The 22,205-nt window shown below is 32.6% G+C and overlaps 1 protein-coding gene across 1 annotated transcript; it reads left to right on the top strand.

The window, feature by feature from the left end:
• Positions 1-5,722: 5,722 nt before the first annotated feature.
• On the top strand, positions 5,723-6,494 carry LOC149550958 (ethylene-responsive transcription factor 13-like). The gene has a single exon (XM_089789603.1). It carries the CDS (start codon positions 5,731-5,733, stop codon positions 6,376-6,378), a length of 648 nt encoding a protein of 215 aa, XP_089645729.1. The 5' UTR covers positions 5,723-5,730; the 3' UTR covers positions 6,379-6,494.
• Positions 6,495-22,205: the final 15,711 nt, after the last annotated feature.

Genomic DNA, 22,205 nt, shown 5'->3' with positions numbered 1-22,205 from the left:
AAGGTACTTATGGTCAACTTGCGAGTTCATTCCCTTGTTGAGTGCTTGTCCTTAAGTAGATTTTCAGATAGGCCATTCTAAGATTTTTGTTCTAAGTCACTTATTTCTTTAAATGTTCAAAAAAATTTCTTTGGGTGAGTGCTAGATGTTGTGGGCCTTTCACACCATCGCCCCATTGCAAATGGGGGGCCCCCTTTTGTCTCTTGGTCTTGTCCTTTTGGCTTTAGTTCTTGGTAGTATTGGGCTCAATCTTCTAAAGTTCCCTCTTTCAAATGAGAATTGGTAAAATTGGCCAGATGTGGAAAGTGTTGTCCAGGTGGCTCTGAGAATGGAAATTATTTTCTTGTTTGAGAATTGAATGTCTTGACTTACTATTTTTAGAAAGTCTATTTTTAGTAAATTTCACCACCTCTCAGATTGGCCTTATTTTGACTTTGGGACAACTTACTATTTTTAGAATGTCTATGTTTGGCAGGTCTATTTCTACAACAAGTGAGCTATGGTTGATAAAGAGCCAAAAGGGTATGTGTGTCTATATCCAAAAGAATGAGCAAGCACGACAATCAATCAAGTAAAAAATGGTTAGTTTTGGAATCACCCATGAAATATCCAAAAGTACAAAGGCATTAAAATAATAGGAAAAATGGTTGTCACAAAAATTTTCCATAGTGGAAAAAATCAAAGATCACTAAAAAATCCTACCTTAGGGAAAAATGGTTGTTGTGGAATTCTTCCATCATGGAAAAAATCCATGATCTCTCAAAAAATTCAGCCTTGGAGAAAAATGGTTGCTGTGGAATTCTTCCATCATGGAAAAAATCCACGATCTCTCAAAAATCGAGCCTTGGAGAAAAATGGTTGTTGTGGAATTCTTCCATCATGGACAAAATCCACGATCTCTCAAAAAATCTAGCCTTGGAGAAAAATGGTCGTCGCAGAATTCCTCCATCATGGACAAAATCCATCATCACTCAAAAAGTCTCGCCTTGGAGAAAAATGGTTGTTGCAAAATTCTTCCATCATCGACAAAATCCACGATCTCTCAAAAAATCTAACCTTGGAGAAAAATGGTTGTTGCAGAATTCTTCCATCATGGACAAAATCCACAATCTCTCAAAAAATCCAGCCTTGGAGAAAAATGGTTGTTACTAAATTCTTCCATCATGGACAAAATCCACGATCTCTCAAAAAGTCTCACCTTGGAAAAAAATGTTTGTTGCAAAACTCTTCCATCATGGACAAAATCCACGATCTCTCAAAAAATCCAGCCTTGGAGAAAGATGGTTGTTGTAGAATTCTTCCATCATGGATAAAATCCATGATCTCTCAAAAAGTCCCACCTTGGAGAAAAATGGTTGTTGCAAAATTCTTCCATCATGGACAAAATCCACGATCACTCAAAAAAAATTCCACCTTGGAGAAAAATTGTTGTTGCGGAATTCTTCCATCATGGACAAAATCCATGACCACTCAAAATTTTCATGAGCAAGAGAATTAGAAATCATGGAAGCAAAAATGGCTAACTATTGGAAATTACTCCTTCATGGAAGAAAAAATGGCTAAGTTTTGGAGATTTGTCCTTCATAGAATCAAAAATGGTGAAGTGTTAGAAATTCCTCCTTCATGGAAGAAAAAATGCTAGTGTTGGAAGTTTCTCCTTCATGGAAGAAAAATTGGCTAAGTGTTGGCAATTCCTCCTTCATGGAAGAATAAATGGCTAAGTGTTCGAAACTTTCTCCTTCATGGAAAAATGAAAAAGGATTAAGTGCTAGAAATTTCTCCTCCAGATCTTGAATTTCACCCTCTTCAAGTGTGTACCCAATACTGGAAAAATGAACGATGATGATTAACAAAGGGGGAATTCTTCAAAATGTAAGAAAAGGCATAATAGTGAATTGAAAGCATTTGAAGAAAAGGGAGGAGAAAGCTCTAGTTCTAGAAATTCAAGAAAGATGCTCAAATCCAAAATTCTAGTACCAAGATCAAAGTACTAAGTGACTCGGTCCCAGACATTCAAGGTTCAAAGATCAAAGTTCAAATCCAAAAATCCAAGAACATGGCAAAGGAAGTTCAATATGAAGAAATTCATGAGTAACATAACCATTAGCAAGGGATTCCAATCCATTTTAGGGAGATAAATTTCCAATCAAGTACATGGAAGACGAGAATGTTCGAAGAGAAATTTTTAGAAAAGTCAGTCAAAGTTGGATCTTAGTTAAAATGATATAGTTGGAAAAGACTCAAGCTTACATGGTCTCCATCATCATTTCATGGCATCCAATTATCTTTGATGAAGAACTAAGGTCTCCAAGTCAAACTTCTATGCATTCAGAGAATGGAATCAAGAATAATTTATTCAAGGAAGACTGAGAATTTATTGATTAATCGACATGCATGGTGGATATTTATTGCACCCCACTCCTTCCTAAACAAGCATGCATAGTGGGCATTTATTACCCAGTATAGTAATGGATTCCTTGTTGCATTAATGTAGATTCCTTTCCTTTGCCCTAACCCTAACTAGGGCTGATGTGGCACAATCTTGGTCATCGATTATTGTGATCATTCAGGCCACCTATTGTAATTGAGGACCTATATAAAGGCCTCATTTCTCATTTGTAAAGGGCAGACTTTTTTGAGATTGTTGCTATGAGCTACTGAGATAATAAACTTTTCATTGGAGCTTGGTGAATACTTTGTGTATTAGTGCTTGCTTGTTCTCCTAAATTCCGTCAATTAGATTAAGTTTTGCCTAGTTAATGTGTGGTGATTACAATGAAGAATATGATGGTGTATTGATGAATTCCTTTGGTTCATACTTTTGACATTTTAGTGATTCTAACTTGTCGTGCAAAGCTATCCTAAACCCCTTTCATGCATATGCTTAACTTCTATCATTTGTATAGATTGTTCTTTATGATGGTGTATGCAGTGATATGAAAATCTTTAGCATAACCCTTGAAGATTGCACCAGTTCACGCGTAGTTGTAGTATAACTTGGTGAAGTCGAATTTGGTAAATTGAGGAATTTTTCCATTAGAGTACTATTTGTTGTTATGACTACACTTAGGATTAGAATAGAATTCTTGAACCCTATCTTATTGAATTTCTGCATATTTTGTGAAAACTCCAAAAAAAGTGCTTCATTGCAAAACCCTAAGATAGCTCCCACATCCAGTATGGCTTGAGATGAATCCAAATAAACATGTAAGGCCCCTTGTGATCATCAGCAAATCACATCAACCACCAATCTTATCCACAGTCAAGAGCTGGCATTAAAGGAACCTTGAAGTCATTGTATGATCTTCTAACAATCTTAGCATACACAAGTCTTTATTGAAGAGAGGATAAGATATTTTGGTATTTTGTTATACTATTTGGTCAGTCATAAAACGCACATCAATAACAACTGTTATTAAAAAAAATCCTTTGTTGATTTTGTTATTTGATGATAGATTGGAGAGCTTCAAATTTATGACTTTTTCTATTTCTTTTTCTATTTCTTGTATTCTCAAGGAACATTTAAATAAAAAAATTAGGAAGCTCTTAGATTGAAGTGTTTCTACATTAAAAGAGTATCTATATTAGGGTTCTAGAAGATATTTCTAGATTTTATTTGTTCCACCTGAAATATTAGTTTTAAATTATCTAAATTATAAATCAAATGGTTGGAGATGATTTTTAACTATTTGATTTTGTAAGACAACAAGACTACAACTAGGATTTTGAGATTATTATAGATTTAATTACTATAACTTATTTAGAATCCTGATTTTAAAATTGAAAATTGCAAACTCAAGCATAGAAAAACCATTTTTCCATATCCCACTACTCAGCTTACATAACTTAAAAGGAAAACTACATTAGGGTGATGGAAACAACTAGGAGAATTAAAACTAGCTGGGAATAGAGATTCAAACTATCTTTCCAAATAGAAGTAATAGTATGTCACACGTTGGAGCTATAGAAGGAAGAAGGTGTATGAATCCTAAACTAAAACGTAAAGTCTACCAAGGTAGAGATGAGGAAAAAATGAAGTGTCTCCCTTGGTATCCTATACGTTTTAATTTAGGCTTTAGAGGTTTCCTAGAAGGAATACTATTAAGTCTTGACTCTATTTTTGTTGTGAGGGCAAACTTCTTTTGCATTATTTTTGTTGTTGCAACTCCTCATTGACAGGTGCAAGTGCGATGTGTTAGGCTTTCAAAAGTATTGACTTCACATTGATCACATGTACAATCACAATCTTGTTAGGCAGATTTTAAAAGTACCAATTTCAATCTACAATGTTAACATCTTTAATAATGAGAGATATATTTGGTTACATGTTTGTTCCAATTTCTCCCCATAATTTATTTTGATGACTGTATAAATTATATGATTTTTTTTGAAGAAAAATTATGTAAATGAACTTATTATAAATCACTAGGCTAATTTGTAATATATTGAATGTTTATTGTATTTAAGTGATGTTTGATATTTATTTACTTTTTCTTTTTGTTTATTTAGTTTTCTACTTTAAAATTTTTTAACAACTTGTGTTATAATTTAATAAACTAATTTAGTTATATTTTATGAAGATACAGTATAAATAAATTATTTAAGAATATTTTCATTTAAATAATTATTCGCAAGAATACTTGAAAATAATAAAACATTAATAATCTAAGTTAGTTATATTTTAAGAATCTTAAATTAGAAGAACTAATACCATATAAATAAGTTAATTAAGAATATTTTCATTTAGATAATTATTTACAAGTATACTTTAAAATAATAAAAAATTAATAATCTAATTTAGTTATATATTACGAATCTTAAATTAGAAAAACCAATACCATAAAAATAACTTATTTAAGAATATTTTCATTTGAATAATTATTTTTAACAATACTTGAAAATAGAAAAAAATTAAATTATTAAATTATTATATTTTATGAATTTTTTTAAAACTATGATAATGTTCTTAAAAAGAATATTTCATTGATTTTGATTGCGAGAGTTTTCGGGGGTTCTTAGTGACAACATTATATCTATTCTCAAAAACAATATATTGTATTTTCTTTGATTTTAATTGTCAAATCTTTGAGCTTTTTAGGGAGGACATTGCATTTATCACATTTTAAAATAATACACAATTAAGATTAAAATAATACACAATTAAGATTTCTAATCCTGCTATAATAATGTACAATTAAGATTTCTAATCCTCCTATAATAATGTCAATTTTAAAGTGATATTACTTTGTCTCTACTCTTTAGTGCCTCTTTAAGCAATCCTAGATTTGATGAATTTGTGGGTCGAAATTCTCAATCAGATTAATTTTGGAAAATATTGTGTCCCTTTTTATGCAAACATAGATTTGATGAATTTGTGAGTCCAAATCATTAAATTATATTAATTTCTCCCTAGTCTTATCTTGAAAGAAAATATTGTGTCCCTTTTTATGCAATAAATGAATATAAAAAGAGCAATTTGTGTACGTGGGGCTGTTTAAATATCTATTCTATTTTAGGAAAGCCACATTGCCACGTTCAAAATGGATCTGGACATTCACCGACAATGGATAAAATTTCAGTCAACCTGCCCTCGAAACCGGCATTTTGACCAGATTGGAAATTTGAATCGATAGGAGAGGCCAATGGTTTGTTTAGATTGTTATTAAAAGGTTATAAATTAGCCCTTCAACAATCTATTTTTAGAAAACGAGAAAAGAGAAAAGCATAAGCATGGACTTACTTCACAGCATTAGTCAGTTTTTGTTGGGGGACGCTGACGCAGATACTTTTTCATTTACTGATTTCTGTCATACTACGGATGCCAATTTTGGCTCAGAGACGGCCATTAATCATAGTTGGAAATATGAGACACATAACGAAATTATCTACAACTGCTCCATGGTTGGAGTTCAAGAGGAGAATTCATCCGATGAAGAGAAGTTTCCGTGTCTTCGTCCGACGGCTTGTACTAACGTACGTGCGCAACCGCAAGACTGTCCTGCATGGGAAACAATACGGACTTCATGCAAAGAGGCGGCGGTGGCTTCAAAGAGGAAGGCGGCGCCGCACTACAGAGGAGTGCGGTTCCGTCCATGGGGGAAATTTGCGGCAGAAATACGAGATCCTACAAAGAAGGGGGCTAGAGTTTGGCTGGGCACCTTTGAAACTGCGGAGGCGGCGGCGCTGGCATATGACCGCGCTGCTTTCAGAATACGGGGATCAAAAGCACTGCTCAACTTTCCACTCCTCGACCAGCCGCGCAGTGAGGATTATTTGGCAGAGTCGGCGCAGACAAAAAAGAGGAGAAGAAAGGAGGAAACAATAGCAAGGAGGTCTAGCGAATGTTGTACTAGCTCAGGGAAGAGTGGGACAAATTGAATGGTTTAAACAAGCGAAGCTTGATACAAATTGAACGGTTATTGAAGCTTGATGGTTAGAATAAAAGTGTTAAATAATTAAAATTAATTTATTTATTCAAATTTATTTTTTCTCTATATTTTAAGAATGACAGGATCTTTCTTTTGAACACCCTTTTGCTAATCAATCATATCAAACTTTGGTAACTCTATGTTAATCATTTTAAAATATAATAGGGTGAAGTGTATAATATAAGAATAAGAGTAGTATAACTGTACAATAGAGCAGAAATAAAATATTTCTTCAACGTTAAGAAATGAGCATTTTCATTATAAAGAGCACCATAATTTTTTTACATGCTATATTTATAATCTTTATATAGTCCTCTAGAAAGCTTTGCAGAAACTAGGGGAAAAAAGAGAAGTCTAGAATGTTCTGCTTATGTAGAGAGAATTCTGGATTGTCCTTACTGTTGGCAAAAAGAATATTCTGGAAAATGTATAAATTTTCACCGACTATGAATAAGAATAAACATTTTTTTTAAACAGCCTTCCTGTGACAACCCTTCCTTCCATAGGGCGAATAAAGTGGCGGGAGAGCACTATTGGTCTTCAATACTGAAATAAGAGGTTTGTTGCTCTATTAAACTATCCCACCGATCTTCCATGGTCAATCACGGGATTTGGGTATTGATACTTTAAAATTTAATTATTTTTTATTTCCATAATTCCTGAATTTCAGGGATGTCTCTTTGGTAGTGTGGGCAGTAGGTAGTTAAAGTTGAGAAACCCAAATAAGGGCTCTGATATTTTTACTATGGCTTTCACTTGCGCTCTGATACCAAGTTGAGAAATCCAAATAAGCGGCCTCTGTGCCCTAATCTATTAATTTATAAGAAAATACATATTAAATGTGTAGCAGGTATTGATTGATAAAATACTATGAAGAGAAGAAATCATAAAAGAGGAGAAGTCATGGAAAACCCCAAAAATGGGTTTTTCTGATCACAGGCTCAGTCAATTAATTTATAGACAAATAGATATGAAATGCTTTCTAAACTGTAGAATAGAGTTAGTAGCAATATTTAAGTAGGTAGTTGAGTTGGACAGCTGAATGTTGTGTTGGCCAGTTGGTCTTTGATGACCATATACAGTTCTGATAACTAATTTATTGTGTTCAGATTCTTTTAGAAATCCCCTCATAATCAAGAAAGTATGGGTCCCTGTATAAAGCCTCATTAGGTACCCATTTATGTTCATTTATCAAATACCATGATTTATATTGTTCCCTCATCATAATCAGATTAGGTTTTTACGGATTACCCATAATCGATGCTTTGATATGGTTTCAAGCTCACCTCGAACTCTACAAACATCTTGCAAGTGGTTTCAAGATCACCACAAACTTCACACTAAAGTGGTTTTGGATCACCACAAACCTCACTCAAAAATGCTTCCAAAAATCACCATAAACTTTGCACTAAAGTGGTTTTGGATTACCACAAACCCAACACATATTGTGCACAAACCATCATTTTGGGGAAACCATCATCACTTTGGGCTTTTCTCCTTTTGTAGCTGCATTAAACTAATTATTGAGTCCACATAAAAAATAAATCAATCTACTGAGATATATGGGTACCGAACTATTGTACTTACTAGTTCATCAATACTTTAAACCAAAAAAGCGTTTGGGGTGTTGGGCACAACCGATAATGCACCCATACATTCACATACTCCATTAACAATTATCACTAATTCAATCTTCATCACTCTGTTGAGGGGATATAAATTCAACAATCTTCTATTACATGACCACTTTGGATAACATCAATAACTTCACAATTAGATAAGACACATTATCTCATCACCAACTCAAACACTTTTTAGTTAAATCTCTTAGCATTTGTGATTACACATTGGATAACAATAGCTGATAGTTATGGTAATTGAATACAAAAATTGTTTAAGATGAGAATGTTCTTCATAGTTGTGATTACATTCTGATTGGTCATCTTAATATGTTATTGATTCTTATATACTTTAATGACTCTCTGAAATGTTAGAGACCATTAGATGGACTTTTGTTTAAGATTATCATAGGTTTCTATCATTTAGTAAATGAATGCAATTATAAATACTTCATGCTTTCAACCAACATAGATAGTGTGACATAGATAATAGTCCCCCATGCTTATGTGAAGGTTATATGAAGAGAGGAGTTTTAAAAAACTTTATTAGTTGATGCAAATTGTTGTTTTGTTTTGGATTATGGTTTAAAATGGTTTTTTAATGGGATCAAAAATCCTAAAAGTCTTCACAAAAAGGAAGTAACATTTTTTAGAACAAATTGTGCTAGAATAGAAATCCAACACCCTTAGACAACCATCATTCTACAAGTGACCAAAAAACTATGACTAACACCAAAACCGAAGAACATAACTATGCTAAATAAACAAAAAGACAAAATGCTAGAAGAAGAAAGAACCAACCCAACATTAAGTTGACTCCATTGCCAGCTCCTCCTTCTTTTCGTTGATCTTCTCCATGGCCACTTTGGCATTATCTTTGATTTGTTTTTAGTGTTAGTGCTCATCTTCTTGGTAGAAGATCTAGTTCTTTTCTTGCTAGTTGTCTCTTCTATGCCCTTAGCCTCATCTAGGTCCAACTCCATGATGTTATTCACAAGCATGTCCATATTACTAGCAAGTTTATCCATACTTTCCATTGAGGCCTCCAACAATTTCTAGTAATTGTTAACTGAAGTAGAGATGTTTCTTTCCAAATTTTTGATTATGGCAACCAACCCTTGAATCTTAACCTCCACATCATTCTCAATAAATTGATGTTTTGTTATCACTAATGCATTCATGATAACTTTATAGTGAAGTAATTAAAGCTAGGATAAATTCCACTTATGTTTAAATTTTGAATGTAATATAATAGAGGTATATTAGTAAATTATTGAGAGAGTGATTACTTGTGAACACACAATCCCATTACTCTTCTCCTAATTTTTCTTGTGTAGTCTTCCTCAATGCTAGGATGGGTATCTTTCATGTCATGAAAGGTTCTCAAGAAGCTTAAAACTTTGTTGTAGGGTGGTAAAGAACTCTTATAGTATTCTTTCCCTTAGTATTCTTGAGAAAGTTTTAGAGCTCTAAACAACTTGGTTGTCGTATTCAAAAATATCTTCCTATTCTGGTAACTAGTCTATGGTATCATTTAGAACTTTCCATTTTATCTCCTTTCCTCATATTGGTACATATATATGTATTTCTTTTAAATTTAATCATAATCAAAATTATTTTTTATTGCTCAATATTGAAATGATCTTAACTCTTGTAGACTTAAGATGTGGTATTGGTTTTGTTGAGGTAGTCTCCATATATGATGGTTGTCGATGTGGTATTGGTTTTGTTGAGGTAGTCTCCATATATGGTATCAGAGATCTCGGTTCCACACTATGACTTTGAGTTGACTATGCTTAGTTAGTTGACTATGTTTAGTTGTGACCCAAGGTCACACAAACTGTAAGTCAATCAAGATTATTATACTCCCATATGTCTTTGTTGTTGGGTTGATTATTGATGTCTCTAAGTTATTATTAATTCTAACCGGGAAATGATATGATACTTCTTGTGCATGTCATACTTTCGTTGACCTTTCTTCTTTAAGAAAATTTTACATGAGATGAAAATTTTCTAACATAATTGGTAAATTATGTACCTCATATTGGTATGGTTGCATTATGACTGAAATTAGACATGATTTAGTTAAGTACTTGTTTCTTTGCATATATGAGACAAGAAAGATGAGCATTTATATAATCTACTAAGGTAGTTAAATGTTGGTTGAATTTGCAGTTAGATATGAATGCCTACAAAATTTTAGTCATGGCTTGTGATAACATGAAAAATATGTCTTATATTGTGTGACACATGATGCATATGTGGTGCAAGAACTTTGAGACTAGATTCATGAGATCCTTGGAGTAACCTAACATGGTATGTAAAAAGAACATGAATTTTTTTTGTGAAAGTATTGAATGTTGCTTTTAGGAATGCATGAGATTGCAAAAAGGTAAAGATATAATTATTAAGATGTATTTGATGTGATGTGCATTTCTTCAAGTTTGGTCATGTTCTTTAGCACTACTTGGATCAAAGGTGGCATGTAGAATCTACTACCTCTTGGTGATTAGATAGAGTCACTCTATTTTATGTGATTTGAGTTCTAATTTTATATGTTATTCTTAAGTTTTCATGAAGTTTAAAGTGATAAAGGGATAGCTTGAAAAATGCTCTATGTTTCTTGTGACCACCTATCCACCAAATTATTTTACATGAACAATCTAGTGTAACCCTTTTTCATTTTTCTCTACTGATTTTGATCTCCACTTTAGGACTTTGAATTGAATGTTGCAAACCTTAAATGAGATTCATTATGATATTGAGGTGGCTAGAGTGTGTGTGTATTTTTATGTTACTAATCATGTGATGTAAAGTGATGTCCTCTATCATGTTCAATGTGAAACATTGATACAATATAAGGTATTAGATTCTCAAGAACATGTCATTCTTCCTCTTGCATTAATTTTTTATTATTTTACATAGGAAATTTGGGAAGCTTATCATCTAGTGATGGGTATCAAATGTGGAGAGACAGGAAAGCATAGAATTTATGCTTACCTTTTTCACTCTAATTGCTAGTATAAATCTATTGCTAAAATTCTTTGGCCGAAGCTATGTACATTTTTTTTTTGATATAGTTTTTCATGTGCCATATCCTTGCCACATCTGTGATTAGATATACTTAGACATATGTGAAAAGTAGTATGGTTCATAGCTCCACCAGATACCTCCTACCATTTGTATTGTGTTGAGAGTTATGGGCATTATAGGGTGTGGAATTTTACATGTTAGTTAGGATCCCAAAGAAGTGTAAGGCTTAATGACCTAGCAAGAAAATGCCTCAACCATAATTTTATGTCTTGTCTTTATCTCTCAGTGATGAATGATTAAATAGGGAGAAGGTTACATCACATCTTGTTTTTTTGGATGGACTAAGCACCTACATAGATGAAAATATAAATATGTATTTATGTTAGAATGTAACATTTGTTGACTTACACATTCTTTTAAAATATTATCCTTTTGAGATGCTCTTGAAAGCCTAGGTCACATAAATGAAAAAGTGGATGCATTAGTCTTTTACATGTGACTGATGTGGACACCTAGAAACTTTACTCACTTAGCAAGAACCACATGTTAGATAATATCTATGATCAAGATTATTTTGATGACTTGTGATTAAGATGTGATTAAAGACAAGTTTAAAGGAAAAAAAATTATACTTGATATTTAAAATTAAACCATTACCTTATTGAGCTATTGAAATTGTGAATGAATTAAAACTATTGTGAGTGTATATGTCTGAGAAAATAATCTAATTAGATATGAGGTATCTACTAGTAGGGTCAAATTCACTTGATGCCAAGGTATGGTAAGCAAGCACAACTATGTGTGTGATATCATGCGACTTTAATGTAGTATGCAACTTAATTTTGAGAATCATTGATGTAAGTTAATATTTGATTTGATATAAAATTTGATATTATATTTGATTTATAATAGAACATGGACTAATATTTTGGCGTTGTTTCTCTAAGTCAACAGAGGGAAAGATACAAAATGAGATAGTGAGAATATTATCTGAAAGAGTTAGTCTAACCTTGTAAATATATAGGGTGGTAATAGAATTCACACATTGACACAGAAAAAGTTTTTAAAATGATTTACTTCAAGAGTGTGCTTATCTATATCTTTTAAATGTATTTATTTGAAAATTTGTGTGTTAATGTTATTAGAAGATATTCCAAATGAAAATTTTGTTTTCAAAAAATAAATTTTGACCTTTCTGATTATATGATAGCATCTCAATGTAAGTGCATGCATTATCTTGAATATTGAATAATGAAAGTTAGATGAATAATCTTGACATTGTGATATAATTGGGTATAATTTCTATGTCAGTGCATTGGGATGATGCATTTTATAAAGGGGGGAGGATGTCACAACCCATTGTTCCATATGGTGAATAAATTGGAATTCTTATTGCCACATCAATTTTTTCCAAAATTATAGTCATTCTTGAACATTTGCAATTGTTACAAATGGAGTTTTATTTATGAAAATTCTTGTCACTATTTCACAACTAGGGAATGAGTTGACAATTGGGAGTTTGAAATCTACATGCACATTTAATTGGTAATAAGAGGCAGGGATGAGATAGTGGTGAGCAATAGTTTTAGACATTAGTTCTCTCTCTCTCTCTCTCTCTCTCTCTCTCTCTCTCTCTCTCTCTCTCTCTCTCTCTCTCTCTCTCTCTCTCTCTCTCTCTCTCTCTCTCTCTCTCTCTCTCTCTCAATATCATGGAAAATCCAATATTATTTTGGTACCCTTTAATTGATTTAAGTTATTTTCCTTAAAATTTATTCTCTAGAAGCTAGTAATAGTAGAATCAATGGGTAGAAGAAAGTTGATAATGATTGGTCTATGGTGGAAGCGGTGGGAGTGCACTATTAGTTTCAAGTCATCGCCACACACCCTATTTTCTTTATGATCATAATTGAACAAGCCAACAAATATTTGGGAGAGAAATGATAAATTCAATTGTAGACTACAATTTCCCATAATTTTTCTTTTCAAATTTTCCTTGTCTAGTTAAAATGGCATCTAAATGGGCATCAAGTTATGTGTTGTAGATTGTTACCATCTCCCATCTCCTTGTCTAGTCCTTTTCTTGATGATACTTCCTAGTATGTGAGGTTTCCTTGACTTCAACATATTATGCTTCCTATTTTGGGAGATCAAATGGGGTTATGATGGTGCCAACATTTGGTAAATTCATGTACTCTCTTTATCTTTTTCTCTAGTTTCCTTCATGCATTCCTTGTTATTTTGTCTAGTCCTTTTTGGGTGGATCCTTGCAATTTCTCTCAAAAAGGAACATTAAGAGGTTGTTCCTTATATATATTAGTTGAAACATCTATTCGATATACTAAAATGAATGTAGGTAGCAACTATCTAACAAACTAAAAACTAAACAATACAAAGTGGGTTTAAAATTTATACTATGTGTTTCTCTTGGAAATTATTCTTGAATGCAACAATTAAAAATTGAATTTTAAATGGAAATTCTTGCCACTATCTGACAATTGGGGAATGAATTGATAATTGGGAGTTTGAAATCTACATGTGCATTATTTAATTGGTAATAAGGGAGAGGGATGAGATAGTGGGGAGTAATAGTTTTAGATATTAGTTCTCTCTTCATCTCTGTCTCTCAATATGGACAATCCACAATTATTTTGGTACCCTTTAATTGGTTTACATTATTTTCCTTGAAAGTTCTTCTTTAGAAGATGGTAATAGTAGAATCAATGGATTGAAGAAAATTGGTAATGATTTGTCTGTGGTGGAAGCACCAGGAGTGCACTATTAGTTTCAAGTCATTGACATACACCATCTTTTCTTTATGAGCATAATTGACCAAACCAGCAAATATTTGGGAGGGCATTGATACATTCAGTTGTGGACTACAATTTCCCATAATTTCTCTTTTCAAATTCACCATGTCTACTAAAAATTTCATCTAAATAGGCATCAAGTTATGTGCAGTAGATTGTTACCATCTTCCATCTCCCAGTCTAGTTCTTTTCTTGGTAGTACTTCCTATAATGTGCAAGTTTCCTTGACTTTAATATATTACTCTTCCTATTTTGGGAGATTGAATGGGGTTCTGATGGTGCTAGGGTTTGGGAAATGTGTGTACTCTCTTTGACTATTTCTTTACTTTACTTCACACATTTCCTTGTTATTCTTGACATCCCTTATTTGATGGATCCTTATAATTTCTCTCATGGAGGATCATTAAGAGGTTTTACCTTATATACATTCATGACAACATCTGTGTGATAGAGAAAACTATATAGAAAACTAAAAAATAAACAATGTAAAATGGGTTAAAACATTATACTACGTGTCCCTCTAGGTAATATATACATTTTAGTTTATCAATTAGACATTTCCATGATTGTATACAATGTATAGGCTCTTAATGATCCTTTTTCATGACTGACATATCTATTTTTTAATTATTCAATTCATTTTTGAACACCTAAATTATTTTGGGACTTTGTGAAGAATTTATTTATATATACACCAAGAAACATTTTTCTATATTTTTGAATTGTATAAATTGTTGCATGCAACCATGTACATAATCCTTTGTTTTATCTTCATCTTGGAATTGTTTCACTTTTACTATCAACTCCTTGATATAAGTCACCAATTAGTAACACACCCTAAATACTTATTGATTGATTATTCATGATATTTAAATTTATTAGCGTTTCTTATTATCCTTGATATTTGACACCTTGAAAAAGATAAATGTTTGTTAGTTAGTATACTAATGGTCTCTTGAGTATACTAGGTTGGTTAGTTTTTTTATCTTGTTAAAATTATCTTTTGTAAGTTGTTTGTTTGTTGTGCGTGTGTATGTGTGCACGCAAAGATGCATTTACACACACAAACATAATTACATGGATGATAGTATTGTTGACTAGTGAAAGCATATTGACCTTGACTTCTATAGAGTTTTTACAATAATTGTTGGTGTGCCACTTAGTTTGTAGATACAGTCTTTAAACTCTCAATCAAGTTATGAATGATCATGCCCTTCTATCTTATTAGATCTAGCATGATATAAAGATATTTTAATATCTTGATAGAACAATTTGATTTTCATTAAATATAATAGTGGGAGAATCTTGTGCATGGTATGTTCCTTCAAGTAGTCATCTAATTCATAATGTTTCTTGAGTTTCCCTCCATGAAATAATATATTCAACCTCTATAGATGAAAACGACTACATTGACTACTTCTTGCTGCTCAACATCTATATATCCAAAATAGTGTAGTGTTTCCTCTGTACTTGTATTCAATTCCAAGTTTATAAGTACCCTTCATATATTTTAATATTCTTTTAGCTTCTTTCTAATATTTGGTTGTAGCCCAAACCCTTTCAAAATAATACTTAGAAAATATTAACACAACACAAATTTTTAGAATACCACGTTCTTCATTATCACTTCTCCAACTCTACTCTACCTTACAATGAAAGAAAACACCTACTTAATACAATTTTGAAAATTACCATATTTGGTAGATTTTTGAGAATTTTTTTTTTCCATTTTTGGTAATTTCCAAAACCCATCCTACGAATCTTGATTTTTCCCAAGAAAAGCCCCCAACTAAGGCAAGATGAATTGCCAACTAATCTACAAAACCAAGAATAAGATTTTAGATTTACTACAAAAACAACTTTCTAAAAAAATGGAAAAAAAAATACAAAACCCCAATTTTGGAGGTCAAGATGATATTTTAGGCTCCCAAAAAAATTTCAAAACAACCACCTATTGAGCTAAGCTCCATTGACAATCTAAATAACTCCTACTCATGCAATTGCCTATAAAATTTAAGCCAAAACTCATATCTAAGTCAAAAGTTATGACTCTCAAATGTTGATGCATCATTCTCCTATTCTTGAAAGAAACACAACTCCTACAAGTGGTTGTCTATGAATTCTTGTAATTTTATTGGATCCAACTACATTACTGCCCACTTAGATAACTATGTACTCTCTATTTCAGCTAACCTATCCCACTGTATCAAGTATCTATTATGTTGGCCATGCCTTGTGGAGGTAGTATGCTTGTCAAGAATTTTGGCAATATTTTCCTTCTTCTTATTAGAGAGGTGATGTTGCCAATCCACTCCCTAGTCATCATCTACATTGGGAATATCTCCATGGAATGTGTATAAATTAGAAATATTAAAAATAGGAGAAATGTCATGATTTGTTGGTAAGATAATCTCATATGCATTATCATTAATCTTTTTGATGATTTTGCAAGGCCCAATCTTTTTATACTTCAATTTATGATAGCTTCATGTAAGAAACCATTCGTGCCTTAAGTAAGCCATCATCAAGTCACCAACAAAAAATATTTGTTACCTCCAAGTAGCAACTACAACAATCTTGTAATTCACATTACTAGTCTGTAACTTTTGTCTGACATCTTGTTGGAGCTGACGAAGGTGTTTAGCAAAGGAAACTCCATCATCATTGTCCCATAGGGGAAGTGACACAAGATCTAGAACACCTTGAGGGTTTCAACCATAGACAATTTGAAATGGATATTTTCTAGTGGATCTATTAAAAAAACTATTATAGGCAAATTGTTCTTGGGGAAATGCCAAGTCCCACTATTTAGGCTTGTCCCCCACAATGCAGTGTAACAAATTTTCCAAACTCTAATTGACTACCTTTTTTGGTCCATCTATTTGAGGATGATAAGCACTACTAAACTATAACTATGTTCCTAATTTCCTCTAGAGAGTCTTCCAAAAATAGCTCTAGAACTTAGTGCCTCTATCAAAGGTAATTGTCTTTGGAAGGCCATGTAAATGAACAACTTCTAAGAAGAATAGTTTTGCTTCTCTAGTTGCATCATTGGTCATTTTATAAGAAATAAAGTGGACCATTTTAAAAAATTTATCAACAACCAAAAAAATAGAATCTTTACCTCACTGAGTGTGTGGGAGATAGAAAACAAAATCCATACTCACGTCAGTCCATGGTTTGGTGGGTACTAGTAAAGATATGTACAATCCTGTATTCTATGAATGTCCTTTAACCACTTGATAGATTCTACACCTTGCCATGTATTTAGTGATGTACCTCTTTATCTTGGGCCAATAATACTTATCTTCAACTAAGTTTATTGTTTTGTCGTTTCCAAATTGTCTAGCTAGTCCACCACTGTGAAATTCCTGATAATGTTTTCCTACATAGATCTGCTTAGTGTACATAGTTGTTTACCCTTAAAGAGGTAACCATCCTACATAAAATAGCCACCTTTCACATGATCCAACTTACCATAAGATGAATCCTTTAGTTGTTCTACAATTTCCTACAAATCATCATAAGTTTCATACAAGGCCTTAATAGCATCAAAACCAGTGACTTTAGTTTCCATTGTGGTTAATAGTGTAGCACACCCGCTCGAGGAGTCATTAACCAAATTTTGTTTTCCAAACTTATGTTTCAAGACAAAACTATATTCCTGTAATAAAGATACCCACTTGGCATGTCAACTATTTAACTTATTTTATGTGTTGAGATATTTTAGAGCAATGGGATCAGTAAAAAACACAAACTCATGTGGGACCAGATAGTGCCTACAATATCTTGATGCTTGAACAATTACATAAACCTCTAGATCATAGGCAGAATAATTATTTCTTACTTTATTCAATTTCTTGCTAAGGAAGGCCACAGGCTTACCTACTTGGCTAAGAACAACACCTATCCCAATATGCAAAGCATCACACTCTAATTTAAAAACTTTGTCAAAATTTGGAAGCATCAATATAGGAGCTTCAATTAGCTTTTTTTTTCAAGAATTTAAAACTCTCTTCATCACCCAATGTCCATGTGAACTCTCTTCCTCTAGTACAATCTATTATGGGTACTACAATATTGCTAAAATTTTGGATAAACTTTCAATAGAATGTTGCCAATCCATGAAAAAATTGTACTCTTGTTATACTAGAAGGATTGAACCATTTTAGGATTGCTCTTACCCTTCTAGATCCATTTGAACACCAACTTGAGAAATGAAAAAGCCAAGAAAGGTCAAACTAGTTTACATAAACCTACACTTTTTGAAGTTTGCAAAGAGCTTCTCCTTCCTTAAGACACTCAAGACGATCCTTAGGTCTTGTAAGTGTTCTTCCTTTCTTCTACTATAGATCAGAATATCATCAAAGTAAACTACAAAAAGCATACCAATATAAGGTTACAACATTGTATTCATCAATCGTATAAATGTGATAGGTGCATTCAAAAGCCCAAAAGGCATGACCATCCATTCATACAAACCATATCTTGTCTTAAATGTTGTCTTCTATTCATCTCACTCTCAAATGTGGATGTGGTGGTAGCCACTTTGGAGATCAATCTTGTTAAGTACTTAGCCCCCACTTATTCATCCATCATTTACTCTATCCAAGGAATAGGAAACTAGTACTTAATGGTAATCTTATTGATTTCTCTACTATCAATGCACATCCTCCATTTACCATCCTTCTTTGGAGTCAACAATGTGAGTACTACACATAGACTCATGTTTTCCCTAACTAGACCCTTTTGCATCAATTTTATCACTTGTTCATTCAACTTTGCATGTTGTGCTGGATTCAACTAATAAGCTACTTGAATAGGAAAAGTTGCTCCAAGAATAAGATCAAGGTGATGCTGAATATCTCTTTTGGGTGGGAGGCCATTAGGTAGTTCATCAGGAGCAACATTAGTGAATTCCTCCACCACCTTCATTGCCTTGGGTGGCACCAATTTTTCTTTTTCTTCTCCTCTTTTTAGTACTAGTGCATAATAACAACCTGTTACTTTCATTTCTTCGACAAATTCTCTTGTAGACAACATGGTTTCATTCTTAAGTGGCGACAAAACCACTTTAGATCCATCCTTCCAAACTGTGTAAGTATTTTTCTCCCCATCATGGATGACCTTCCTATCATACTGCCATAGTCTTCCCAACAACATATGAAAATCATCCATAGGGATAACATCACACCATATCTCATCCTTATTAAATTTTCCTATGGTAAATATGACTAAACAACTTTTATCAACTGTTACTTCATTTCCTTTCTTAAACCATGCAATATAATAAGGTTAAGAGTGCTTCTCACATTTTAAATTTAATTTCTCTACCATGTCTCTAGATACCATATTATCACAACTATCCCCATCAATAATAACTTGACACACCTTTCCACCAAAAGTGTATCTAGTTTTGAAAATGTTGGTTTGGAGCCACGAATCATCAGAGTTCTTTGTAGGATCATTGATCTCCTCATCATGAGGGTTTCTCCCACATCTGGTGAAACTTCTTGCTCCTCCTCTCGTGGTTGAACAAGGTTTAATCTAGGTTGTCTTCCTTGAGTTATTTTTGGCATGTTATAATTTGAGCATTGAAAGGATCTATGTCCTTCTACTCCACATTTGAAACAAGTAAAGGGCCTCCATTGGTTTTTCAATCCTCTTACACTACCATAACCTCATCCTTGCTGAAATTCCCTTTCTCTTTCCTATTTGCGAGATCTTGTCTAGAATCTATATTTCTTTCGAATCCTTGGGAGGATTTTCCTCGACCATAGTTAGAACATCCTTGAAATGGTGTTGAGGGACCCCTTCTTCCTCCTCTATTCCTCTGATTGTACCATTGATTCTTTTTTCCTTTAGCCTTTAGAGCTAATTGGTAGGCTTCCTCCATACGATTAACATGATGCATGCTTAGTTCATCTTGGATAGAGAATTTAATGCCATCCATCTATCTAGTAGCCCCCTGCTCATCATCTTCTTGATGCTCTATTCTCATGGATAACTTATAGAACTCATTTGTGCACTCTTGTATAGAAGACATAATTTTCTTCAAATTCTAGAACTTACAAAATAGGGTTTATGAGTAATCTAAGGGTAAGAACTTTTTTTGACAATTTTTCTCCATCTTGCTCCATTTTTTGATCTTTTCCTATTGTTTTCTAGTTTGTTCCTTCTAGAGTTGATCTCACCATATCATTGCATGTCCCTTTAGTTTTGTGTAGGCAAACTTCATGTTCTTTCCCTTTTCCATAGGCTTCCATTCAAAAAATTTACCCATCTCATTTAGCCAGTATATCAACTCTTCTAGCTTAAGACTACTAGCATAGTCTAAGACTTTGATCTTGATCCCTTCATTTTTTCCATTAAAATCCTAAAGCACTCTATCTTCATAGCTCAACTCTTCCAAGTTTTATTCTTCATTTTCTTTATTTTGATTAACACCTATTTGATTACCCTCTTCATCTTATTTGTTCTCTCCTTGTGCTACTGGTATTCCTTGATTATCCATTCTCTCATTTAGCCATTCAATCTTCCTCTACATATCCAACATAAATCTTTGCATTGGAGTGACACCTCCTCTTCCTCTTCCTCTCCCAGCCATCTTCTCATTCGGATACCAAACCATGTAGGCGAAACCCTTTCAAAATAATCCTAAGAAGATATTAGCACAACACAAATTTTTAGAATGCCAAATTCTTCATTAAACTTCTTCAACTCTACTCTACCTTACAATGAAAAAAAAAACCTACTTATTACAATTATGAAAATTACCATATTTGGCAAATTTTTGGAAAAAATAGAATTCTCCATTTTTGGTAATTTCCAAAACCCATCCTATGAATCCCTATTTTTCCCAAGAAAAGCACCCAACTAAGGAAAGATGAATTTCCAACTAATCTATGAAATGAAGAATATGATTTTAGATTTATTACAAAAACAATTTTATAAAAAACTGGAAAAAAAAAACACAAAAACCCAAATTTGGAGGTCAAGATGATATATTAGGCTCCCAAAAAATGTTGAAATGACCACCTATTCAGTTGAGCTCCATTGACAAACAAAATAACTTCTCCTCACACAACTGCCTATAAAATTTCAGCCAAAACCCATATCTGTGTAAAAAATTATGACTCTTGGAAGTTGGTGCATCATATTCAATGTGTGGATGTTCCAAATATTGAGATACAATACAACTATATATACAATAGCTGGTTTAGTTATAGTAACATGAAAGATCTTTCCAACAACCTATTTGTGCAATTTTCTATCTAGCTTCTTTTGTGTAGAGTTAGCAATTAATTTCTATCCAACTTCACATTATGTAGTATATTGTTTACAATCAATTATGTTGAATTTTCTTGATACAACAAGATCATATTTTGTTTGAGAAAGAATAGTCCTTCCTTCTTTTCAAAATTTTGTATGCAAGATTGAAGGCATTAATCCAATATCATTTATTCCAAAATGTTTCTTTAAGATTGTTTAGGATTATATCCATATCATGGGCATGATCTCCTATAGTCACAAAAGCAAAGTTACCAAATAATTTATAGGACATTTTTAGTAAATTTCTTGAATGCTTCAATTTTTCTTTGTATCTTCATCACAACTTTCTCTTAATTCTTCAAGTCATGTTCCTTCTCCTCCTACATATGATTGCACACCTTGATATTGATCATTAGTAGTTTAGCAGACTTGTCTTCCACAATTAAGATTGAAAAAGTAAGATAGCATAGAAGAATGATTAATTTTAATATATTCATCAAATAATATATTTATTTTGATACTAATCTCATTCATTTTACAATTGTATAACTTATATCTCTTTGACTCCTCTTTATATCCAATCATTATTTAATTATCACTTTTTCTTTAAAGTTTGTTTTTTCATACATTGGGAATGTGGGGATATGCATTACAATAAAAAACTCTTGAAGGAGACATTGTATGCTTTCTTTAACTCAATGCCTCTCTTGGTGTTAAATTTAGAACTATCTTAATAGGTTTTCTATTCATGTGTTATATAATACTACATGCATTACTTCAACCCAAAATTCAGTTGCTATTTTTCTAGAGCAAAGCATACATATAGTCATTTCTATTAAGCTCTATTTTTTCTTTCATAATCCTCATTTTCTTGGGAGTGAATAAGAAATATTTGATTGTTTATTTATTCCATGCTCTTCATAATCTAAGAGGGATTTACCCATATACCTATTCCCCTTATCTATTCTTATTATTTTTAGCCATTTTCTACTGTATTTTTTACACAATGATTTAAACTCTATAAACTTACAAAAAACTTCATCCTT

The sequence above is a fragment of the Cupressus sempervirens genome, chromosome 6 (assembly GCF_028749045.1).
Source record: "Cupressus sempervirens isolate cs-2001-9-10 chromosome 6, ASM2874904v1, whole genome shotgun sequence".
In the NCBI taxonomy this organism is placed as follows: domain Eukaryota; kingdom Viridiplantae; phylum Streptophyta; class Pinopsida; order Cupressales; family Cupressaceae; genus Cupressus; species Cupressus sempervirens.
This window is presented reverse-complemented; position numbering and strand designations above follow the sequence as displayed.

Coding starts and splice junctions, on each gene's coding strand:
- LOC149550958 (XM_089789603.1), top strand. CDS start 5,731: ATGGACTTACTTCACAGCATTAGTCAGTTTTTGTTGGGGGACGCTGAC.